We start from the raw sequence: 25851 nt of genomic DNA, 5'->3' as shown, positions 1-25851 counted from the left end.
GTTGGAATAGACTATGTGTTAGGCATTTGACAGGTGATTCTTTGTTGTGCGTATTCTGGGATTGCAAGGGGATCAGCTCAGAATAATACTCACCTCACTGAAGTCTAACAACTGCTTCTGTGTGTGTACGCAAGCCTGCCTCACTCCCCAATAAAGCCCCAAGAGCCATTTTAAGACATGTTGTTGATGGGAGTGTAACAGGTTTATTCATCTAGGACCCGGTGTGTTTCCTAATACTCTTAATCATGTGAAAGGAGGCAGCAGTCAATGACAGAAGCAACTTCCTAGCAGCTTCCCGAGGGAGCTAGTTAATTCTGGCTTTCCTTTTATAGCCTGGCTCCAATCAATCACATTCCACACTCACCGAACTCTGATGCGGAAACAAGTAATTGGTGAAAATGCTATTGATGGTGCCCAGTCGGACACTACATGTCCCAGGGAGCAAGATCGAAAGGCAGGTCGCTTGAGAGAGCCAGGGAGACCGGAGCCACAGGAGTCCCCAGAATCGCTAGTGCCTGGGAGAGGCATCTGCTGAAGGGGCCAGGCCAGGCTGCCAGGTGCAGGCATGCGCCTTCCCCAAGGCGCTGGTTTGGAGAGCGAGCAGGGTTGGGAGGACCGAGGGGCAGCCACAGAGGGGATGTTGTGTACAGACTGAGCCCTGGGGGGAGCAGGCAGCAGACCCCCAGGAAAGCTGCAGGCTTGCTGGGGGGTGGGTGACAGGGCAGTGTTATGCCTCGCCTTGCACCAGAACTGTGCACTTTGCTATGTACTCGGTGATCTCTGTATCCCAGCCCCCCAGCCCATGTCCCTCCCCGCACACCCCCAGCCCTGTCCCACAACCCACTGGGGAACATGGGACAGGAAGCCCATTAACCTCAAGAGCTGTGGTTATTGCTGTCATGGGGCACGGCCCTCCCCCTGTGGCCCTTCTCCCAAGGAGGGCTGGAGGCAGGGGATGGAGTCTGAAGCTGTATCTCCAGCAGGGCAGCTCAGTGCCGGCTCTGACATTTGAGAATCCCTCCCCTCCCCGCCCCCAGCGTTTGCGCTGCCCTCTCGCCTAAGGAAACAGTGCTGAAGTTCCCTGCCTCGGGCCCCTCCACGCCACAGTTCTCTTACTGGGTTGTGTGGGACCGTCTTGTAACATGGCAGCCTTGGCATGGTTCAGCTCTCAGGCCACGTGGGAGCCGGCCACGGTCTCATATTGGTTTTGCACCCTGGAAAGGACCAAAGCTCTAGTGTCGTTCCCGACCATGGGTCAGGCCCCATCTCCCCGCCTGCCCAGTCCCCACAGCTGTGCTGGAACTGGGCCCTGCACCATGATGGCAGTTGCAGGGGTCGAGGGGTGTCAAACATTCCTAGTTTGCTGCAGTGCCACTGGGTCAGAGCAGGGTGGCTGCAGTGTCAGGTGCTGCTAGGACAGGGGCGTCCGTGACCTATATGTTCCAGTGCGGGCTTTGGCCCCATGCCTTTTAATCTGGAAACTCCCTTCTCCTGCCTTTTCCCCAGTAACCTGCTTAGACAGCTGGGGGACCAGTAGCTTCCTCCCCACAAACTGACCCGGCTGGCAGATGCCCCAACACACATGCCCCTCCGCATGTCTGAGGAGGGATTTGGTGCAGGCTGAGAGAGGTGGATTTTCCTGCCCATAGACTCTGCAGCCGCCAAGCAAGCCAGCCTCAAACCTCGGTGCTAATATCCATAATAAAGGGGGGGGACTCTCCCCCCTCGTTCCAGCTCCATTTTAATAATCTAAGAGAAGAGGGCTCCATTTCCATCCCCATTCATATGTATGAAATTAGGCAGGAAGACATGTTTAATGTGCGCGGAGGCAGAGCTGGATTTGAATTGGAAATCAAGGCTCCTTCCAGGCTTGGCCCGGAGGGGGGTAGGGGAGGCGGTGGAGCGCCATTAGAGTGCCGTGTTCTGGCGTTAATCTGTGTGGTCACGCTCCCCTCGTTAGCTGTTGTTGGCAAAGGGGAAGGTAGGGCAGGGTGGTGGCTAACAACTGACTGATTTTATCTGGGATGAGAAACCGCAAGTCAGTGGCTGAGCGCCCCCCTCAGAAGGCACCTCGGGGGGCCGTGTGCAATGGGTCTGGCGAGGTCCCAGCTGGGCTCCAGCCCCACTGAAAACCCCCTTGTAATCAGCACGGCCTGGCCCTCTCGTTGGTAATCACAGCAGAGCCCGAGGACAGTTCTAGAGACGGAGCTCCCCGCTCTGCCCTCGAGACGGGCACCTTGGCAGGGCCAGCGGCAGAATTTCGCAGAGGCCTTTGCCTTCCACCGCTGTCGCTGCAGAGCCTTCTGCTGGGGATTGACGGAAACAGCCCCCAGGATGGGTCTGGAGATGCGTGGCCAGGGGGAGCCGTTAGCGCAGTCCCTCCCCCCACACACAGTGGTGTGGCGGAGCAGTCCCCAGTCTGCAGCCATGCTGGTGGGGCAGTGTAACATGCATCATGCCCTGGTCTCCCCCTTCCCCTTGGGCGAGTGGGTTTCTGGGTGTGGCCGAGGGCTGTCGGAGACGATTCGTCCTGTGTAAGTGCTGGGTCCTGCGTGGAGAGGGGCTCTCGCTCGTGGGCTGGGGAGGAGGAAGATGCAGCAGGTGGGACTCTGCCCTCAGCATGACTGACAATAGGTGTGAAACGGAGACGTCCAGCAGCACACGGTATTATAAACCCCAGAAGCAAAGCACCAGACTAATCCCTCCGACTACGGAACCCTGGCTGCCCTCGGCGGCCCAGGCTGGTCAGCTTTTAGCATTATGCACGTGGGCCCTTACGCGTGGCTGGTGTTGCGCCACTTCAATCTGGGTTCCTGCATTGTATCAGGCGCCCATTGCTAGCAGCCCCGTGCAATCTCAGGGCTGTGTCAGTCTGCGCTGGGGGGAGGCAAAGGGGGAGCTGTTTTCCTCTGCATTCATTATAGATGCATAAAGATTATTTCCCCCCTGCCTTTTTGGAGTCTGTTCATCTGGCTGCTTCAGCACCACCTGGGGGCAGGGGTGGGTTGCAATTTACAACAGTCTGCTGTGAGCCCAAACCAAGGGGTAGGGTGCCCTTAGGGTGTCTCTACCCTGCAATGTGAGCCCCGCTGCAGCAGAACTGAAGTTAACAGACCCTGGGTTTGTGAACCTAGGGCTTGAGCGTCTACATTCATTTGTAACCCCAGGCTAGGATTGGTGAATCCTGGGTCCCAACCTGGGATTCCAGGATCTGCACTGCATTATTCAGGCCCAAGTCCAACCACCCATATCCCAGACTTCCTAGCGCCCTTCCAAAATATGGCCACTCTATCCCTTTGTTTGTGGTGCAATGTGGGAAAACGTGACTGTCCACCAAACTTTACCATCCAGAGGACACAGAAAGTCAGCTTGTGGGATTCCCAGAACACGAGTCATGCGGGGGCTGCATCTACACTGCAAATCAATAAGGCTTGAACCCAGGGCCCTGGCTTGACTCAGGGTTTGACCCTCCATCCCTGTGGGGACCTGGGATCTGAGCCCTGGGTTAGTGTGATTTGTGTGTAGATGGAAGAGGGGGTTAGGCTCGAGCCTGAGTTGAAACTGCTGCATAGACATACCCTTAGTCTAAAACAGTGGCAAGGGCTCTGGACTCCTGGGTTCTCTGGAGGACTCTGCCTCTGATTGGCTGCGCAACATTGGGCAAGTAACTTTGAACCAGATTCTCCCGTGAATGTGGAGCGTGTGCAGCGGGCTGGGTAACTGCACATTAAATTGGCTAACCTTGTACTTTGCACAGGCAGTTAATGCAACACCTTCCATGGTGTTACCTAAAGGCTCTTCAAATCTAGCTCCTTAGCCCTCCCTGCCTCAGTGCATCCATCTGTACAATGGGGCTGAGAGTCACCTACCTTCGGACGGGCGGGATTGAGGCCTGCTTGATGATTGGATGCACAGATTCAGAGCACAGTAGACCTGCCGAGCCAGGGCTTCTTTGACCAGCCCTTTCCCACCTGCCACCATGTTGCATCCCCCTTGGAGAGGAGAAACAGGTTGTGCTCTGTCCCTGTCTCCCTGACTCCCTCTAGATCTTGAGCACTAACAGCCCCTGCTCCTCTCCCCCCGCAGGCTTTGTGCTGCAGTACTCGGTGGACAACAGCGAGGAGTGGAAAGACGTGTTCATCAGCTCCACCGAGCGCTCGTTCAAGCTGGACAGCCTCAAGTGCGGCACATGGTACAAGGTGAAGCTGGCAGCTAAGAACAGCGTGGGGGCCGGCCGGATCAGTGAGATCATTGAGGCCAAGACACACGGCAGAGGTAAACCAGCAGGGGCCACCCAGCTGCTCGGAACTGGTCTGTCTGCCGGCCTGATGCTGGCAGAGTTGCTTGTATGTCTCGGGCCACCTGCGCTGGTTCCCCTCTTTAATTCATTCCTTAGCTCCTGGCGAGCGAGGGAGGGAGGGGCTGGGGCGAGGGAGGGAGGGGCTGGGGCGAGGGAGGAAGTAGACCGCCCCTCATTCAGCACAGCACTATGGGCTGGGTGCATCAGCACAGGCCGCTGCTGGAGGCAGAATACAGGACACGGCCTGACGGGCGAGTTCTAGCTTGTCGGTAGGAAAGGCGAAGGGCTTCTGTCCTGGACGATGCTCTTCCTGAGCTGCTGGCCACTCCCAGGGCATCCTGGACCAGCTGCTACTCCAGCACGTGCTCACCAGGGCCTCCCCCAGCCCAGCGAGGGAAAGTCCTGAGGCAACTTGCTCTGCACTGTTCCGTGCCACTGCCCAGGCCCTAGCATGGCCAGGGGCCTCACAAGCCTGGTGCAGAGATTCACCAGCTGCATTTCTTTTCCCTTTCAGATTTTACATTTGACCTACCCATTGTGGGGTCAGGTGTTGATGCTTTAACCCCTTCCCATCCTCCCGTCATACTGCCACGCACCCTGCCTTCTGCCCCAGTTTGCTCCAGTGCAGTTCGCTATCTGCAGCATTGGGAACACAAGGAGGAGTGACAGCAGCATGATCCTGCGGGTGTGTGGATGATGCTGGGTCCATGGTTAGGTGTCCAGAGAGGGTCCAGTAAGGCCAGCGCTGCCTTCTTGCCAGGATCAAGCGAGGTAGACTGGTGGGCAGGACAGGAGAATCAGGAAAACTCCTGCCCCAGTCTGTTGTTGCAGGGTTATTTGGTTTTGTAAGGTTGCCGCAGGGGCCAATTGACTCCTCTGTGCGGCCGTCAGTGTCCTTTTCTTTGCTGAAATGAGAAACTCCCAGGAGCGTTTAGAATTTTCCTCTGTAACGTGAGGTGCAAGGTGCAGGAGGTCAGTTTATTGGCCTCACGTCCTTGACAAGAGTCCTGTTAAAAGTTGGCCCTGGCCTTATACGGACGAGCTTATGGCTGGCTGTGACCGATGGTAAAAGAACTCCACTGTCCTCAGTCATCTTTAGCTAAGATGCTGTCGCAACTGGCTGTGACCAGAAGTAGGATTTTTTTCCCCTGGCTGCCCAGGCAGTGACCTCAGCAGTCGTGTATTACAGAGACACAGGTTCTGCTCCTCCAGTTCAGTTCCCAAACCCTATTTCCTGCAGCCCAGCCGTAAAACCCCTGCAGGAGGGAACCTGAGCAGCAAAGCCCCTGCCTGGGCGACGTGGCAGGAGGGGCCCTTTGCTGCTTCTCAGTTGCTGGGCATTTACCAGCGTCCGGGCAGGTGGCTTTGTGCTTGGGAGCTGTGTCACCAGCTTCGCTTGCAGCATGAACTGTGGCCGCCGGGCAGACGCTGGGTTGGAGGGGGTTGAGCGCGCTGAGTGTTGCTGGCAGGATGGGGACGGGGTAAGAGCCAGCTCCCATTGAAGGCTGGACTGAGACCCACCACCAAACTGCTTCAGATGCAGCAAAGCGAGTGAAGGCCATGGGGAGGGGGCAGATGGGAAGCTTGCCCTGTACGAGCCGCCCCCTCCCAGGCCCTCATGGCACGTCCTTTTCCACAGAGCCCTCCTTCAGCAAGGACCAGCACCTCTTCACCCACATTAATTCTACGCACGCCAGGCTGAACCTGCAGGGCTGGAGCAGCGGGGGCTGCCCCATCATGGCCATTGTCCTGGAGTACCGGCCCAAGGGCAACTGGGTCTGGCAGAGCCTCAAGACAAACAGCTCCAGCGAGCTCTTCCTGACGGAGCTGCGCGAGGCCACCTGGTACGAGCTGCGGATGAAGGCCTGCAACAGCGCCGGCTGCGGTAACGAGACCGCCCAGTTCGCCACGCTGGACTACGACGGCAGTAAGAGCTGACGCAGCACGGGTAGTGGCCTGGTTCTGGGGGGCTGGCCGCAGGGCATCGCGTGCTTTAGGGGGCCGGGGCATGTGGTGCGGGTTAGGCGGCTGGGGCGGGCCAGCAGTAGGATTCCCATGCTGGCGTCGTTGCATTAAGGGGTTGTCTCTCTTGCTCAGCGTTTTGCTGCTGCCTGTGGCCCTGCTGAGCCACTCAGCTGAACGCCAGGCAGCTGCAGCATCCAGAATCCACTGCTTCCACCCCACCTTCCTCACTTTCTAGCCGGGCCCTCCGTGCAGCTGTCACTAGCCTTCCTCCTGCCCCTCGCCCTCCTCTGCCCACAGCTGGGATCCCATGGGGCTCTGGTGCCTGGCCCGGAGCTGGGAGGGGAGCACGAGTAGTGAGATTTGCCTAAAGTAGGTTAGAGAGACGAGCTGCACAGAGCTCTTCTTCGGGCCTATGGGTAGTTGGAAAGCTCGTCTCTCTCACCAGCAGAAGCTGGTCCAGTAAAAGACACACACTCACTCACTCAGTCTCTTTCTACTGTCCTGGGACTGACACGGCTACCAGCACACCCTGAACTAAGGACTGAAGGGGCGATGGGGTATGTCTACAGGGCAGCTGGGTGTTTGCCTCCCAGCGCGGGGAGGCAGACAGGCGCTAGCTGTGCTTGAGCTAGTGCTGCGAAAACAGCAGGGTGGCTGCAGCCGCTGGGTAGCTGCCCGTGTCTGCCCCCGGGGTCAGGCAGGATTGTCCTGGGATGGCTAGCCTGCGTCGACATGGCCATACTGCTATGTTTCGCATGCTAGTTCAAGCGCTTGTCTGTCTACCTGGGCTGGGAAGCAGGCTCAGCGTAGAGATGCCCGTGGAGAAAGGACAGCTCACTGCTAATTAAATCCACCCTGAACTCTATATGCATCCGAAGAAGTGGGTTGTAGCCCATGAAAGCTTATGCTCTAATAAATTTGTTAGTCTCTAAGGTGCCACAAGTACTCCTGTTATTTTTGCGGATACAGACTAACACGGCTGCTACTCTGAACCCTGAACTAGATTAGGCTGATGGGGAGAGAGCCATCTCTCCAAACCCCCAAGAGAGCGTATGCTGGAGACTCCCTGCTACGTGCCTTCCTAGCTCCCCACAGACCTGTCCTAGCTAGAGACTTCTCCAGGTCTTTCTCCTGCCTTATTACTAGGTACACGGTCGCTCTGGCTCCTAGCTGTCCCAGCTTGGGGGTTGGGTTTTAAACACACCCACAGCCTGATCTTTGTGACCCAGCGCAGTCTCTGCGGAGTCTGTGCTGGCTGGGATCTGACAATGCCCAGCAGGGCTGTAGCAGCCATTCCTCCTCTCCCATCCAGGGCCTAGGCTCCTTCCTCCTGGAAGGGGTGGATTTAATTAGCAGTGAGCTGTCCTTTCTCCACGGGCATCTCTACGCTGAGCCTGCTTCCCAGCCCAGGTAGACAGACAAGCGCTTGAACTAGCATGCGAAACATAGCAGTATGGCCATGTCGACGCAGGCTAGCCATCCCAGGACAATCCTGCCTGACCCCGGGGGCAGACACGGGCAGCTACCCAGCGGCTGCAGCCACCCTGCTGTTTTCGCAGCACTAGCTCAAGCACAGCTAGCGCCTGTCTGCCTCCCCGCGCTGGGAGGCAAACACCCAGCTGCCCTGTAGACATACCCCATCGCCCCTTCAGTCCTTGGCATCCCTGCGCAGGCTGTCTGCAGTGGTTTCGTTTTGTGATGCAGACACCCGGGAACTGGAGTGATACCCCACCCCTTCCCACACCTTCCCCCTCACTTATTGTCCAAAGAACATTGAGAAATGTCCTAGTAATTGCCACTGGAGAACCAGCTATCATCCCTGCAGCTCCCCGGCCCCCTCTCCCTGCAAAGATTGCAGGGGCCAGTATCACTATCCCTATTGTACACATGGGGAAACTGAGGCACGGAGCAGGGACCTGACTTGCACAGGGAGGGAGTCAGTAGCAAAACCAGGAAATGAACCCTGGAGTCCTGGCTGTAACCGCTAGCCGCTCAGTCCCTTAGCGTTCAGCCTGTGGGGGTTCTCGCTGTAAAGCAAACCCCTCTAAGTGTCACACCTGCTTTGTTTCTTCACCTTTCACAAGGGCAGCTCAGGTGCCAGGTGGGTTTGTTCCAATTACACAAAGGCCAGAAATCTGTGCCGGCCCCTTCCTGAGCAGCCCCCGAGCCAGGCAGTGCCAGCTGTCAGCAGGGAGTTGTGGTAGAGCTGGTGTGTTCTCGTGACAGATGCTTCTGCTCAGAGCCTGGTCACATGTTTGTTCTCCAGGGAGACTGCAAGTGCCTCGTTTTTATCAGTGGACTGAGAGGGAGATGGAGATGAGACAGGGCAGGTGTGCCCGTTACCTGACTGAGTACCCTGCCCCCACTCCCCCTTCTGCAAAGCCCACACCACCCAGCAGGGAAATGAAATTTGCATGCAGTCTTCTCTGGGGGGCAACAACGCATCCCAGTGGCCCCACATCCCCACCCTCCAAGCGCTGACGTCCTCAGGAGGTTACCATGGTCAGTGGCTGTGGCAAGGACTCCTGACCCACCACAGAGTTTATCTGGCACGATCAGAGCGCTTTACAGCACGTGGCTATGTGTTAGGAACGTGAATCCTGGCAGGGGAGGTGGTGGCTGGGGCCAGGACACCTCTTAGCGGCCATTTCCGGGACTTGCAGTTGTACATGCTCTCATGTATCATGCGTGTGCTTAGCGTGGGTTCCCATGACTGGCTGTAAGAAGGGCTGGGTGACTCTCCCGTAGCCCTGTGGGGTGAGCCCCCAACAGCCCAGCTCTGACGGTAGGTCTGTGCTGCAGCTGGAGGAGAGGCACCCAGCACGGGTAGGTGCACTGCCAAAGCTTGAATCTGGCTAGAGGGGCTAAAAATAGGAGCGAGTGCACACCCAGAGCTCCGAGCGGCTTGTACAGCCGATGCTGGGGTCCAGGCCGTGCTAGCTAGATGAACACCAGTGTGGGTACGCCACCACGAGCTGTGTCACGCCTCCCGCTGCAGTGCAGATGTCAGGTGAGTCTGCACAGGTGAGCCAGAAACACCCTCATCTAAACACACTTACCGCCAGCCTTGGCTGCCGGTACCATGAGCCCAGCTTGTCTCTTGGGTTCCCAGGCTGGCTGGAAGCAGAGAGAGCAAGCGCATTTATCTGGGCATCCCAGACACCTCCCCTTGCCCCCACCCTCACATCCCTCTGAAGCCGCTTTGCAGTTGGGAGGAAGCTGTTGTCCGCAGCCCAGCCTGGCCTCGGCTGTGCTCAGGTCCCCGAGCTGAGGTCCGACGTGGGTGTGTTGTCTTACTGCCTTGTGTGTGTGGCTCTCTCCTAGGTACCATACCCCCAATCAAATCTGCTCAGGGGGAGGGGGATGATGTGAAGAAGCTTTTCACCATCGCCTGCCCTGTGATCCTGGCCACGCTCGGGGTGGCCCTGCTCTTCATCATCCGCAAGAAGAGGAAGGAGAAGCGTCTGAAGAGATTGCGAGGTGAGGTGTGAGCCCGGCCTCCTGTGGGGTGGTGCCCCACTGAACGGACGTAGCATGAGAGTCGGCCCTGAAACGCATGGCAGAGCCATAGCCGGTTGGGAGGAAGGGATCTAACAGGCAGGCAGGCAGAGTGAACAAGGTAGGCTCAGGAAGCATTGTGGTAGTTGCCTGAGCTTTGTTAATATTTTGGGTGGGTTTGTTGGGAGCTGATTAGTTTACACTAACGAGCGTTAGCTCTCGCTGGAGTTTTCCTGGAAGGCAGGTCTTGCGGTTCTTTAATGGCATACACTACCTTTGATGGTTGCAGTTAAACACCTTTGGGCTTTAGAGGGTTTGACCATGGCCAGCCATGTTCCCAAGTGGTGTTTGTAACTTGCATCTGCAGCCTGGCATATGGCGGGGCAGGAGAGGGACTTGGGGGCGCTATCTCCCTACAAAGTCCAGCCTGCACTTTCACAGCTTTGGGAAGGGTTCCCTGCCCTTTTCCCCACCCAGTCCCCAAAGCATAGACAGATGCTTAATGAAACAGAAAACTTTGATTGGGGGGGGGGGGGGGCGGGTTCAGTTAACATGGATTAAACACATTGCAACAGTTAATAGGAGACAATAGATTTCTAGCGGAAAGCAGGAAGTATGGGCAACAGCCCTGCAAAGGCAGGGGCGATGGTATTTGACAGAAGAATCTGTAAGCTGCTCTGCCGTGACAGTGGTAGGTATGGGAGAAGTAGACAGATAAACAAAGTGCCCTCATGAGTTTTTGAAGCTCTAAAGTCTGTGATCATCCATTTCAGTGTAGATCTTAGTTTAGATCCTGGAGGCTCTCTTGGGCATTGGATTGTGTTGCTCTTTAAAAGCATGCACCGAACAAGGCTGAATTTTGGTTGGATGGGTGAGGCCAAGAGCTTCATTGACTGGAAGGATTTAAAAAAACAAAATTAGCAAACTAGTTTGGTCAGGTACTTAGAAAATAACTGCCTATTATAGTAGTTGGATGTAGTTTGATGGCAGGATACTGTGATTGTACACACCTTACACTAGAATTAATGTTGACCGTGTCTGTGTGCATGTCCTGTACCCTCCCGCCTAGCATATCACACAGAAGGCTGTTCTACAAACTTGCCTTCGCACAGAGGGACACGCCCCAGCCCATGCATCAATCTGCAGTGAGAACAGAGTCTATCTTCTGACCTTTTTGTGGCTCTCTTACAACTGTCTCTCGCTTTTGTATTGCAGATGCAAAGAGCTTGGCAGAAATGCTAATAAGGTGAGTGAGCAGAACCACCTTTTCCAGTGTAAGAACCTGTCTCGCTTGCCGGTGGAGTTCATGGCACCAGAGCGGACCCTCAGCGTGTGTCTACATATGCTGCAGTCACACCTCCCACTTGCAGTGTAGACAGACCCACAGTGATCGGGGGTGTCACTTCCAAGCCTCCTTTTCTAATGCCGCTTGAAAGCAGGTGTAGCCAGTGGCTGCTGCTGGCCCCCCTATTCTGACAGCAGACAAATGTTGCCTGAGAAGTGGCCCTGTGGTGCTGTCTACCAGATGGGGGTGTTTGAGTCTGGGATCATACCCAGCATTGACCCTGCAGGTGGGAGGCTGCCCTGAGGAAGAGGGGATAGAGGTGGTGCCCTGACAGGCGCCGAGGCCCAGCGCTATGTGCAGGCTGTGGCTATGTGACTCGCCTCACAGTCCTGCCTGCTCATTTGGGGTAGCGTGAGCACCCAGTGCTGCAGGGATTGGATCCCTGTGATGATGGAGCACAGCAAAGACCCTATTTTACCCACTAACTGGGGATTTGAGGGCTTCATAACATTGAATATCTCCCAGTGACAGCAGCGGGTCTTGTGCGTCGCTTTCTGCTCGTCTTTCAAAGCACGGCAGAGCGATTTCCAATACGTGGCAGGTGTCGGAATGTGATGGGGTGGCGACTTGTTCTTCACCCACAGCCCTTTTGTGTGGTACCCCCCCCAGCAGGAAGAAAGGGGTCGTAGAGCTGGTCGCCGGTAAGGCTGTCAGTGAAGTGGAGGCTCTACTATATTCATTGGCTTCTCTCTTCTCTGCAGCAAGAATAACCGGAGCTTCGACACACCAGTGAAAGGGCCCCCCCAGGGGCCTCGGCTGCACATCGATATTCCTCGTGTCCAGCTGCTCATTGAGGACAAGGAGGGCATCAAGCAGCTGGGTGAGTGGGGCTCTTGCCTCAGATCTAATGGCACTCGGCCTTGTTACAGTTTAAAGGATGGCTGAGCAAACCCCCCTTCCCTGCTGAGGGCCACGGCGGCACCTTTCCAATAGCCCCACAGGCTCCTGGCTGGGTCCAGTTGGAGTGTTGCAGGCTGGGACGCACTCCTGCTCATTTGCTAGAGACGAGGGCAGCGGCAGCAAGCACTGGGAGATGGGACAGGCGTGGCCATACTGTGAGAGAACCCACAGAAGGGCCCTTGGGGAAGAGAATCTTTCCCCTGCTATGCTTCTGGCCAGGGAAATACTATTCCCAGGTAGAGATCTGCCTGCCCTGGCTTCTGAGTGCCAGCTCCCCATGCCAAGAGCCCGTCCTGGCCAGGGCATGTACTGGAGGGTCTCTCCCCACCCCACCTCCAATCCCCTTGTATTTATTCCATCTTCAGCCAAGTTGCCAATACCGCTTGGGATCATTCTCACACTCCAGTTCTGGGGGGGACTGGGTTGGAAGCTGAGAGGGGCCCTCAGGACAGAGGCTGGGAGGCGCCTCTGCCTTGCCCCCATTTCATGCCCGGGAAGGAGGAAGTGCCACTTCCTTGGCCCTGCACCATACAGCACAGGAGGAGCTGTGTGAAGCCCCAGCTCTTTTGTGTCTATTGAGCCTGAGGGAGTTCCCCCAAGCAGCGAAGCCAGAGATGGGTCTGGCAGGGAGTTACTGTCAAGGGGGTCAGGACAGCGTGGGCTGGTGATGCTGGTTACTTGCCACAGAAGTGTCTGTGGCGCTGTCTGAGCTCAGTCCCCAAACTCTCCTCCTTGCAGGGGATGATAAAGCTACAATACCAGTGACAGACACAGAGTTCAGCCAAGCTGTGACTCCCCAGAGCTTCTGCACTGGGGTATCCTTGCACCATCCAGCTCTGATACAGAACACCGGACCCTTGATCGACATGTCTGACATTCGACCCGGAACCAGTAAGTGCCCGAGGCTGTGGGGCAGAGAGAGGAAACTGACCCAGGCTGTTCGCTGACTGAGTACCCCAGCCATTGAGCTGAGCGTTGTAAGGGGGCTGTCTCCTCCCAGACCAGCTTTGGTGGAGTTAGGCAGCCTCTGAGTGTGCCGACTGGATCCAGCCCCTGCAGGGCCGGGCCATGCCTATGTGCCCTGCTTTGAGAATCCTGCTGGAGCTTAGGCATGAGAGGGAGATGGGGCTCGCCAGAGGTGGCAATAGATGTGCTCACAGGCACCAAGAGAACTATTAGAGCACAAACTTAGGTGTAGTTGGGGGATTGCAGTGGTGCCTAAAAGTGGGACCTAGGCACCTCAGCTGCTGTGTGGCTTTGCGTGCCCATCTTTGCACCCCCAAAATCTATGCATGGGGCCCATACTGAGCTCACTCATTCTCAGTTCAAGCCCCAGCTCAGCTCTGGCTGCCTCAGCACTGTCTGTAGCTTGCTGTATTGTAGGAACGGGGAGACTCTATACCCTCAAATTGTACTGCAGACGCTGTTCTGAGTCTTCATCAGGCATCCCATGCCAATTGGGCTGTGTTTGCATTTTAGAGCACTTTAAAGTGAAATGCAGGTCAGATGGCAGGAGAGGAAGTGAGTTGTACCTCAGGAGCCCCTTCACCATCCCCCCCAAACTTGTACCACGCATGGGACCCACAGCCTACTACTAGCATGCACATTTCCATGACACACTGATGGGCTGTGAACTTTAGAGCACTTTGCACATTTTCTTTTAAACAGAAATGCTACTGTAGCCTGTGTCTCTCTCCGGTGGCTGTTGGCATTTCTTGTCTTCCTCACAGCAGCACAACCGCATAAAACGAAAGTGAAAATCTAATACTGCCTGGATGACTGGGGGTTGGCGCTTTGGGTGGATCATGTCAGGCAAGGCTAGGGTGATACGTCCTACGTGAATACTGCCCATTTCCCCCCCTGACTTTGTGCCAAAGAAAAGTGATTTCTTCCCATCCCAATAACAGCTGTGGTGTGTGTCAGTAACCTAACTGCACCCTGTCATTTATAAGCCTGCTCCTATTACTGAACGTGGTGGTGCTGCCCCCTGCTCCAGAAGCCACCCTCCCCTTTGTGCAGCGTGGCTGTGAGAGCTCCCGTGCAACAAATGCAATTGTGACAGGGACGAGTGCAGCAGCAGCAGGGCATTGAACAGACAGACAGATTCTACGGGGGAGTGAAAATGTTTCAACTATTTGCAAATTACTGTCACTCAATATACCTCAAAGGGGTGTTACATTAGACATTCAGTAGCTCATAGTTAGATGTAGGGTTTCATGGTTATATTTTGTTGTTCACAAGACCTTCTGCTAAGAGTTATTACTGTTATGTAAATAGTGTACATGGATTGTCTTTGTATTTAGTGATGATAATTCCAGTTGCTTTAGACTTAGTTCTCCAGCTGAGCAGATAACATCAACAATATATCCTTTATAATGAGCAGACAGGGAGTCTAAATATGTGCATAAACTTCATCAAAATAGCAGACAGAAAGGAAGTTTCTCAAATCCGTCCGTTCTACAAATGACGACAAATATTTGGATGTTTGTATCATGTTATACAAGTGACTACAGACTCTTGCTCTAAGAGAAGATAAAAAAGCACAGGAAAATGCATAAAATATATCATTTGGAGCGAAGCATTTTCCAGACTTCCCAAAGAACTAGTTTGAGTACTTAATTGCATTATCAATTGTATTTAGAAGTGTTCTGCCAATTTTCCACCAGTTATGGCTCTTTTTCTGATTTTTTTTCAGATTGGATGCCTGATAATGTTTAAACAGCCATGCTGGTGATGACCACTAGATATGTGCCTAACATGTGGTAGCAATCCACTTGTTCTAGCTGATGAGTTACCCCTTAGTGCCCCAAATGGGTCAGGGCTGGTAAACGACAGACACTTATGTCTGTTGGTGGACAGATGTCTAGCACTTTACACAGACATGCATCTGTTTGCACCCGTGTCTAGCTGTAGACACACACGTCCACCCTGTAGCCAGGTGGGTCCCAGGGACGCTCTGTTTGCCTCAAGAGAGCACATCTTTCTCAATTCTCAGAGAACAAACCTAACTTTTGTGCTTCAGACCCAGTTTCCCGGAAGAGCGTGAAATCTGCGCACAGCACCCGGAACAGGTACTCCAGCCAATGGACTCTCACCAAATGCCAGGCGTCTACTCCGGCACGTACTCTTACATCAGACTGGAGGACTGTGGGATCCCAGCATGGAATTACAGTCACAGAGAGCGACAGCTACAGCGCCAGTTTATCTCAGGATACGGGTGAGTTGGCAGGATGGGGAATGGGGTGGTGGGGATTGCTGCCTGAGGGAAGGCCAGGTGGCTGGCACACCTAGTGGAGCAAGAGAGAAACCAGAGGCAACAGCACTGCTCAGCTACCCACTTACTCACTCCTGGGAGCAGCTTCTGCCCCACCCACCCTCTACCATTTCTCCAGCAGGAAACAGCCCAGGGGATCCACAGACAGCCTCCTGCCACCCATCGTCCAGACGGAGCATGCTCTGCAGCAGGGGGGAGTTGATTTAAATTGTCAGTCAGGAAGACTTGATTTAATCATGGATTTCTACATAAAAGTGCATTTGTGTTGGTTGTTATAACCTTAATACAGATTCTTCACAACTCAGAGATAGATGTAACTTTTGTTTTTAGAAGGGACATGCTATACATTTTTAAAAACTTTTCAGATTAGTTTTACAGCTCTATCAGTTATAAAAGGTAATTGAAGCAGATAGTTCACCTCCCAATGACTTCATAAATATCTCCAGGTCAACAGGTTAATCATCAATATTTGGAGGATTTTCTTGCCGTGCCATATTTATTAGGAGGAGAACATCACCAGGCAGACATTTAAATTGTTTTATTTAACAGCAAACATAAATGAATTTTTGAATTTAGTTAAAAACCATTTTAACAAGCTTGAATGTTTAATTAAAGAGTTAAATGAAAATTAAATCCACGGTCAGCCACGTCAGCACAAGAAATGTAAACTATTGGCTGCTGCCGCTAACTCAGCTGTCTTCATCTTCCTGTTTGTTCATAATCTGGAAAAGAAAAACAAGCCTTCCTGTGTCCCAACTGATTTCTCCATGTGGAATGAATTAGTCCAAAGGAAGAAAATAGTCTGTCTGCACCGGTAGAAGAAGCTAATGCTGTTAAAATGTGAGATCATCACTTCAATGGTCTCTGAATCCAAGTGCTTGTGTGACTTTCTGTAAAACATCGTCAGCAAATGTATATTTATTTCATGCTTAACGCTGAAGTTTATTGTAGTTGGCAGTATGGAGGGATGATTGCTAGATGCCCATGTCATAGCCAACTCCTCTTCTTCAGCAGAAAAGGTTTGACCCTGGTACCATGTATTGAGAATATTTGCAAGAAAATGAGCTGGAGATAGTGCTTGTAATTTAACTCTGTTGTTGCATAATTCTCTTTAAGAAAGACCTCACTCAGTTCCTTCAACAATAAAACAGCTATTTTCCCAACATTTTGGTCAAGGCTACAGAAATTGGCTTCAGGGTACTCAGCCTGTGTTCAACATTTCTCTTAAGCCCAATGTTGGGAACCTTGGCTGTGACAGTGCCATCTATTTTTTTTCATGATTTTGTTCACAAAATGTCACCCGATTAGGCCAGTTCTTGATACAGTGCTCAAAACAGTCCACTCCTGAGTTCCATCGCAGGTCTTGTGGGAGAGTTAGCTTGGTTCCTCCCAGAGCGGCTGTTACAGAAGTATTTTGAATCATAGAATATCAGGGTTGGATGGGACCTCATCTAGTCCAATTCCCAAACTAAATCATCCCAGCCAGGGCTTAAAAACCTCTCAGGGTGGAGATTCCACCACCTCCCTAGGGAACCCAGTCCAGTGCTTCACCACCCTCCTTGTAGAAAAGGTTTTCTAATAGCCAACCTAAAGTTCCTGCACTGCATGTTGAGACTATTGCTCCTTGTTCTGTCACTGCAGAGAATGGGCTAGTGCCATCCTCTTTGGAACCCCCCTCCTTCTTCCCTTCTGAAACTAAACAAGCCCAGTTCCCTTGGCCTCTCCTCATAAGTCATGTGCTCCAGCCCCCTAATCAATCAGTTTTGTGGCCCACTGCTGGACTCTCTTCAATTTTTCCACATCCTTCTTGTAGTTTGGGGCCCAAAACTGGACACAGTACTCCAGATGAGGCCTCCCCAATTCTGAATAGAGGGGAATGATCACGTCCCTTGATCTGCTGGCCATGCTCCTACTTATACCGGCCAAAATGCCATTAGCCTTCTTGGCAACAAGGGCACACTGTTGACTCATATCCAGCTTCTGGTCCACTGTAACCTCCAGGTCCTCTTCTGCAGAACTGCCACTTACTTAGCCAGTTGGTCCCTAGTCTGTAGTGGTGCATGGGATTCTTCTGTCCTAAGTAAGTGCAGGACTCTGCCCTTAGTCCTTGTTGAATCTCATTGGATTTCTTTTAGCCCATCTTCTAATTTGTCTTGTCTAGGTCCCTGTGTATCCTATCCCTACCCTGCAGTGTATGTACTGTTCCTCCCAGTTTAGAGTCACCTGCAAACTTGCTGAGGGTGTAGTCTATGCTATCCTCCAGATCATTAATGAAAGCATTGAACCAAACCGGCCCCAGGACCAATCCTTGGGGCAGTCTGCTTGAGATTGGCTGCCAACTAGATGTGGAGCCATTAATCAGTATCTAGCTGTCTATCTGCCTTGTAGTCCATTTATCCAGCCCATACTTCTTAAACCTGCTGGCCAGACTACTGTGGGAAGAGTGTATTGACAGTACACTTCTTGGCTTTCCTGGTCAGGATGGCAAATTGACGACTCAGTCCCCCATAGGAGGGAGTCTCTGACCACCACCACCTGCTGCCTCCTCCTGGGAGTGGTGGTTGTGGAAGTCCCATCCCTAGGACAGTGCATCTTCAATTGGTGGAGTCTCCATCTGCTTCCTTCCCTCAGATGATCACGTAGGTGGCGCTCTGCATTAGGACCTGTGGCGAGAACATGGAAGTGGGTGCTCACCTGTATCTGCAGTGCTGGTACGTGGATGCTCTTCTGTTGTCTTTTGGAAGTCTCATGCTGTCAAGTGTCTTCACTGTCCTCCTGTTCCTGCTGGGCTTCCTCTGAATGTGGTCCTGGACAGATGTTAGGATATGTAGCTGTAGGTACATCTTCATGTTCTCTCATGCAACAACGGCTTGATACTTGTTTCTCTAGTCCTTGAACTCTCTCCCCCACTAGGGAGACCAGCTTGTGCTTTGGACATAGTTGCCTCTGTCCTGTGGAAGAAAGACAAATGTGGCACAACAGCTGATAGAAGGAAGATAATAAGGATGTGAGCTAAGAGTGTCCTCATCTGTTGCAGCTGCTAATGGGAGAAGCCTGTAAGAAGAAAGAGTCAGTGGGCCCTCCCTGGGCAGATGACCTCCGGTAGACTCTGAGTGCTGCCCAGGTGGTTTTCAGCTGGCTTGATGCAGGAGTCCTGGCTCACAGCCCCACCCCGCAGTCTAGCATTCAGCCCATGGAAGGCCCATGTGGAACACAGCAGTGCAATGTCTCAGTTCCTAAATGCTCTTTCGTGGTGGTGAAACAAATGCTGGAGTCTTTGACGCAGGGGGCAGGTTCTGGCCCCCTGGCCTCCCTGTTAAACTCCCTTGTAAACTCCCCTGTTTGCCATCCCTGTTCGCACGCTCCTCTGGTCGCTTGGGGGCGGGCTTCTTATAGTCCCAGTGGCCCCGCCCCCTGGGAAGGGGCTGATGGGTGCTATTAGGCTTAGTACTCACAGCCTTGCCTAGCTGGCTGCTTGGCTCAGCATTGGCTCAAGCAGAACACACTACAGACAAGATTCTTGCCCTAAAGGTCACATAATCACCTGCAGACCTCCCTCTCAAAACACCATTCCTACAACCTTGGCCTTTCTGTCTGGAACACTGAAGTCTTTGGGTAGGAGGTGCATCAACTGAGCATGCAACCATGTGGGGTTAGCTCAGGACTCTCCTCTAAACAAGTGCTTCTCATCTTGGATACATTTGCAGCATTGTCTGTGACCAAGCTACATACTAGACATTTGTCTTCTCCCCACACTTTGTTATAGCTTTTCTTGCTGCTACTTGTAAACATTCTGCCGTGTGTGCATTTCCTGATGTCTCAATTGGTTCTATAAAAAAGACATTCCCTCCTTTCATTGTCACACAAGCACCTACAACCAGATCATTGTGGACATGTCTCCACCCATCAAGCCTCAGGTTGACAACTTCACCATCTAGCCCTTTCGCCCACTGCTCAAGTTCTCTTTCAGATATTTTATCCAGCACTTTGCCTGTGACATCTGCTGTGTTGGGTGGACTGTATCCCAGTCTTAACAGCCAAACCACTTTAATGAAGTCAGGGTTCTCCATCATTCACCACAGAAAGTTTGTGGTCTAAACAAACCAGGAACATTTTCCAGCACTTACCTCTTTCTGTGATCTCCTGATTCTTTGCACAAACATTTCTACGGTTCTTTCTGGGTGATGCAGAGTTCATTTTCTGTTTGCTACATGGGATATACAATGGCGCTGTGACTGGAACACTATCATTGGCAGACAACTCTGAAACTATACAAAATGACAGTAACCGGGAAGGTGGATAGGCTTCAGAATCCTGTATGTTGAGGACAGATTCTTCTCAACATAAGTCAATGCAGTTAGTTATCATCATACTACTCATTACATGCACTGACACTCAGTACTACCATTTCAGATAGATAAAAAACAAATAGCTGAACTAGACAGATCTTCCTTTTACAATTTCACCTTTAGAGAAACAACTAACAATATCTTTTGCTCACACATGACAATTCAGGAATAGTCCAGAAGGAAGACAGACAGACAGTCTTTAAGAAAGAAGTATGAAATAAAAAAAGTTTACCAACCTGAAGATCCTGCATGTTCCTTTCATCAGCTTCAACACAGCTTCCACCAGAGAAGAAATACTTCTCATGACATTGTTTCATTCAGACAACCAGGCCTCGCATTTCTTTGTTGCACTATTTGCATTTTGCGCGCGCGCACACACACACACACACCCTGTCTTACCCACAGGTAGAGGAACTTCATTAAAATAATCCCAAACTGGATCTCTCTTACTGCCTGCTACCATTATAGGTTTTCCCTTCTAGTGGGAGAATGGTGGGGTAGATCGCAAATCAATGAAGGCTACACTCAGAAAGACCAAGACTTCTGGAACATGCTGCCCAAACAAAACAGTTTACCTTTGGTTTCTACTGCCTGTCTCTCCCTTCTCACATTTATCTCCAGACTCCTTGTCCAGATCTATTCCACCCCTTGAACTCTTGGAAACTTTGCACTTTTAGAGACAGGTAAGGGATTGACTCTGTGTACACCAATTTGCAGAGGGACAATAGAGTTGAGGTCTGTTATTTCTCCTCCTCTATATATTATTTACTTTTGCTGCTAACAAGCATGTTATCTCAGGAGTCACAAAGCCACCGTTTGAAAACTTCAAAACTAAGCATCTCTGAGGGTATCTTCTAGACTGAGCCCCAGTGGTAGATAGAAAGATTAACCTCAATCTATACGGAAGGCCCTGGAACCCCATAAAATTGGGTCCCTAGTCCAGGAACTATTAGAACTCATTTACAAAACTTTTATTACACATTACATGAATATATTGTCTCATACTATAGAATTAGAACTTACAATCCCTATTCCATGATATCTTTGACCTATAATGTATCTATCTTAATTTAAACTCTCTAGATAAAATGCCTTTTGAAGAAAAAAAGCCTATCAAACAATTCTGATTTAAATTTAAAAAAATGTCTCTTTATCGTTGACTTTTATCCACCCTGCTCTGCCGTCAGTACCCCCAGTGGCTGGGGCATGCACCACTGATGCCTGTGGGCAGCAGGACACACACATTCCCATCCATTCTCACCAGGTTCAAGCTTGCTTACTAATGGAGAACGCCACATCACATTTCGACATTTTGTTTTTCTATAAACTACACAGAAAGGTGTATCTGTTGTGTTTTGTTTGGTTAAATAAAAACAAGTGCGTCACTTATTTCTGTATCGTTTAAACTACACGTTGTGCAGATAACCCAAAACACTCTCACAAATAAGGATACATCCTTTTAAAAAATACATACCCAACAAACATTAAAATATTTTAGTGGGGTTTGAGATTGTGTGGGGGTTTTTATAGTAACATATAAAGTTTTGAAACACTGCAGACTGCTTCATTTTAATACAGTTGTTTCAAACACAATTTAGTCAAAATCAGCCAATTCTAAGCAGCTGCACCCTCAGCATTCTGTACCAGTGCCACCTCCCCCCCGCCCAGATCGGATTGATTGCCTACCTTGTTTTCAGACAAAGGGCGGAACAGCATGGTGTCTACGGAGAGCGCCTCATCCACCTACGAGGAGCTGGCACGAGCCTATGAGCACGCCAAGCTCGAGGAGCAATTGCAGCACGCCAAGTTCGAGATCACAGAGTGCTTCATCTCCGATAGCTCTTCCGACCAAATGACCACAGGGACCAATGAGAACGCAGACAGCATGACGTCCATGAGCACCCCGTCCGAGCCCGGTATCTGCAGGTTCACCGCCTCCCCGCCTAAGCCACAGGACAGCGACAGAGGCAAGAACGTGGCAGTGCCCATCCCGCACAGAGCTAACAAGAGTAAGTATCCCTCAGATGGCTAAGAGCGCCCCCGCCACCCATGCAGGACTGAGGCTGCAGCGTGGCTCCTACAACCACCGAGGTCCCAGCCCCTGAGAGCTAGTGCTCAGCATGGCACTGTCGTCCTGCAGAGCGCGCACACGGCCCTCATAGAATATCAGGGCTGGAAGGGACCTCAGGAGGTCATCTAGTCCAACCCCCTGCTCAAAGCAGGACCAATTCCCAACTAAATCATGCCAGCCAGGGCTTTGTCAAGCCGGGCCTTAAAAACCTCCAAGGAAGGAGACTCCACCACCTCCCTAGGTAATGCATTCCAGTGCTTCACCACCCTCCTCCAGATTGGTTTTCAAGCAGCCCTGCTGTGTCGACCAACCAGGGCGGCCCATGTGAGTCTGGTAGCAGAGTAGGTGTGGCCCCGTCTGGAACACAAGTGCTCACCTACATTTGCTGCTACTGTCTGTTCCCTGATTCTCTTGGTAGCTAGAACAGAAAACAGGGCTTATTTTACACAAGAGTTTGACCGCTATTTCCCAGTCTTTAAGGGCTCGGAGGGGAAATGATTTCTTACCGCAGAATGTGTCATCTCAGTGTTACCCCGCTACGCTCTTGGCCTTTCTAAGGACAAACTGAAGCATGGATGACAACTAGACAGAGCTGCTGCTCTCAAAAGGAGTCAAGTGCCACTGACCCTATTGCTGTCCTCTAGGTTGCACACACCTACCTAATCCTTGGCAGCTGTTAACTTGGAGCCTTCAGGTTCACACTGTGATCAATGCTTACTAAGCCCACTTTCCTTTCTCCCCACTAGCCTGACATGTCTGTTACAAGGTTTATTATACACCGATGATCCCTGTTAACTTACTGTTTGTGGTGTTATGTAGTGGGTGCTGCGTTCAGTCCACCTCTGAGATTCTAAGTTCGTTATAGTCACAGACGAGAGGAGTCGGGGGGGCTGGAGACATCCAGTGATGAGGAAAGGTTAAGGGCTCAGTCCTGCAAACACTGCCACCCCTGACCCCACCTTCTTGGAGCTCCATGGGACACCGCAGCTATTACTCCTCCATCCATAAATATTTGTAGAATTGGGCCCTAGAAGAGCAAATGAATTCGTTTGGCTGAGTGGGGGACACAGGTGAATCTCAGCACCAGAGGTTTATCCTGATAGCCCACAATTCATTAGGATACGGAACAAAGTCTTATTAATTATGATTGGATGGACTCAACCCTGCATGCACAGGGAGCTGGGCCAGATGAGCCAATAGCATCACCCCCCCCTCTAACCTTTCTCTTGTGCATGTAGGGACTGACCTTTGGATCCTATGGGGGCAGCTGCTGCCTTGCTAGCTTCACGCAGTGCATTTCTGGAGAGGGCTTATGCCGCTCCAAGTTGCTGAGAGATGGTGGCCAGTTTTCTGTTTTACTTGTTACTGAGCTATAGCTGCTTCCAGGGGCTGAACTCTAGAGAATTCATATTGGGGACAGGGTTGGTATTCTCTTCTAACTCTCACTCCAGCTTCAGCATTCACCAGGCCTGCATCTGCTGGGATCCGTAAAAGAGCCGCCTGCATTTGCATTACTTCCTGATCTACAATCTCCGGAAGGAAGCAAGACAGAAAGGGACCCCTACTGTCCTAGACCCCCTCTTCTGCCTTTGCGGTGATTGGGGCATGGGTTTCCCTCCTTTCCACCCCTCCTCTGACAGCTGCTGGGCTGGGGGAGGCTAGAATGAAAGGATCCTCTGGAACCTCAGCCATGACACCCATGGGCAGAATAAGAGAAAAGGGACTCCAGCCCCAGCATCTGTCTTCCCCCTTCAGCTATTGCTATTTCAGCAGCAGAGGCCCCTCAGTTCTCAACCTTCAGTTTCCTCCTGATAACGCTACTTTACATCTGGGTGGATTCATCAGCTAGCAGGTGTTCCCAAAATTATAAAGAGAGACTCCTGCTCTTTCTGCAATGGAACAATATTTAAGACTCCAAGCAGTCTTCTGACAGCTGCAGCCACTCAAAACACAGAGGGGCTATCCCCAAGGTACAGTAAGAGACTGCAAATAACTCTTTGCATGGTTTGTAATTTCCTTAGATTCTCCTCACCATTACTGGGCAGGGAGAGCAGCCAAATGTTTGTTAGATACTTCCTCTCTTTACAGCATGGGTTCTTTATTCATCTTCAGAGATGAAAGTATCAAATAGTGGTGCACATAAAGAACAGGGATCTGTCCTCTCTGATCCTGATAAGAAAAGAGCAAAGGCAGAGCGGGGTTCCTGGGGTGAAAGCGCGCACAAACCATTTGTGCCTGTGGAGAAAGAGGAGAGCTATGAAGAGCGAAAGACAAACAGGCGCTTGTTCTCAGGCACACACAGGGGTCAGTCAGTACCCTGGCTTCCCACACTCTATGCGAAACTGCTAGGCGTTTCAAGCACCTTACCTCTGTCTTTGTTCCCTGCAGGCGATTACTGCAACCTTCCCTTGTACATGAAATCAGAAGCATTCTTCCGCAAGCCTGACATCCACGATCCTTGTCCAGTGGTCCCGCCCAGAGAAGCCTCCATCCGAAACCTAGCCAGGGCTTATCACACGCAAGCGAGGCATCTGACGCTAGACCCAGGCAGCAAGCCTTTGGGCCTGCCGCACCCGGGCTCCTCCACAACTACTTTACCTCAAAGAACTCTCACCATGCCTGTCTCGGCAAACTCCGCTTCTGCTACTGTTGCTGCTGCTTCCGCTCCTGCCACCGATCCCACTTCTGCCACCAGCGCTGAGCCACGCATGCCCACACACACCAAAATGGGAGGCTCTAGAGACTCTTTACTAGAAATGAGCACATCCGGTATAGGGAGATCTCAAAAACAAGGGGCTGGAGCATACTCCAAATCCTACACTCTTGTGTAGGAAACTAGAAAACCAATTTAAAAAAACTGCTGGTTTCCTGCATTATTTATATTGAAATAAAATAAACTCTTGTACATAATGAACTCTTTTGTATAAATGAAACTATTTTCTTCTTCTCCAGAACTGAAAAAGAAGCCAGGGCACAAAGAATTTGATGTTACAGATTTAAAAAATATATATATGTGATCTTATATATATATTTCACATCTATTTGAAAGGGGCACAAAGAGACTCAGCGATTTTTTCCCTGATATTATTGGTGGTTTTGAAAAGCAAATTCTCAAAGACATTGCATGCCGTTTACTGTTCTGAAAACAACAGGAGTTGCTTTGATTTGCAAATGCTTATGTGTTAATACCTTTTTCTATGAAAAAACCCAGCGCCGTGTGCAATAAAAGTTCTGTTTCTATGTTGGAGTTTTCCACTTGATTCAAGCCTCGGGATTGCACTAGAAGTGGACTGGGCTGGGAGAAGGGTTTAGTGCTCTTGGCAGTGTGCACATCTGCCTACAAACCAGGGCTGTAACATTTTAGCCAGGACGCGAAGCCTGCAGGGAGGCATGGAATGGAGACACCCAAGCCAATCCATCACAGATCCGCAGGAGCCGCTTCCCCATCCCGTGCTGTCCCGAGGGCAAGTGTCAGGCCACCTGGGGGCACCAGAAATTGCGAGGGCATAGGCTTTCTTGCCTACCTTTTGTCTTGCTTCTCGGTAGTAGCTGTGAGCCTGCAACAGGGAACGGAGCCGGCACATCACCTGTCTGCAGACAGAGTGCCCCAGTGGCTCCGAGTCAGCTGGGCAAACTCACTGAGGAAGAAAGGACACTGCCAGATATGTCCGAGGCTTGGCAGCCTGGCTATGGTCCAAGTCCCGTAAAGGCATGTGCCAGGGCGGCATCCTATGACTTCAAGAGGACTCCATGTAGGAATGGGTCCGAACTGGGTACGGGTGAACCTCAAAGATACGAACACCAGAGTTACAGACTTACCGGTCAATCAGACACCCTCTGGAACTGGAAGTAATCAGGCAACAGCAGAGAGAGAGACACACAAAGCAAATACTTCACTGCCTTGAGGCTTTAGCCCTGGTACTCAGGGCTTCAACGAGGGCGGGGAGGGGGTCATGGCTTCAGCCCCACCAGGGGTGCCAGTTTCAGCCCCAGCGCTCCCTCCATAGCCAAAGCCCCGAAGCCCAGTGCTCCCCACCCCCAGCTGAAACCAGGAGTGGAGCTGTGGGGAGCCCCAAGCCCCCCACGGGGCAGAAGCCCCAAGCCCCAGTGTCCCCCCAGGTCTAAAGCCCTGAGCCATGGTGCTTCCAA

General features: G+C 51.9%; 1 protein-coding gene across 1 annotated transcript in view; it reads left to right on the top strand.

Moving 5' to 3' along the window:
• The window catches only part of DSCAML1 (DS cell adhesion molecule like 1), a 329429-nt gene extending 304507 nt beyond the window's left edge, over positions 1–24922 (top strand). The window contains exons 25-33 of the mRNA XM_065416989.1: positions 4087–4275; positions 5940–6227; positions 9590–9745; positions 10979–11009; positions 11810–11928; positions 12747–12899; positions 15031–15225; positions 21329–21640; positions 24091–24922. Of these exons, the coding sequence (XP_065273061.1) occupies positions 4087–4275; positions 5940–6227; positions 9590–9745; positions 10979–11009; positions 11810–11928; positions 12747–12899; positions 15031–15225; positions 21329–21640; positions 24091–24533 (1886 nt within the window). The 3' untranslated portion in view covers positions 24534–24922. The remainder of the gene's footprint in view (positions 1–4086; positions 4276–5939; positions 6228–9589; positions 9746–10978; positions 11010–11809; positions 11929–12746; positions 12900–15030; positions 15226–21328; positions 21641–24090) is intronic.
• Positions 24923–25851: the final 929 nt, after the last annotated feature.

The sequence above is a fragment of the Emys orbicularis genome, chromosome 15, assembly GCF_028017835.1.
Source record: "Emys orbicularis isolate rEmyOrb1 chromosome 15, rEmyOrb1.hap1, whole genome shotgun sequence".
Taxonomy (NCBI): domain Eukaryota; kingdom Metazoa; phylum Chordata; order Testudines; family Emydidae; genus Emys; species Emys orbicularis.
Note: the sequence above shows the minus strand (reverse complement) of the source record. Positions and strands in the feature narration are given on the sequence as shown.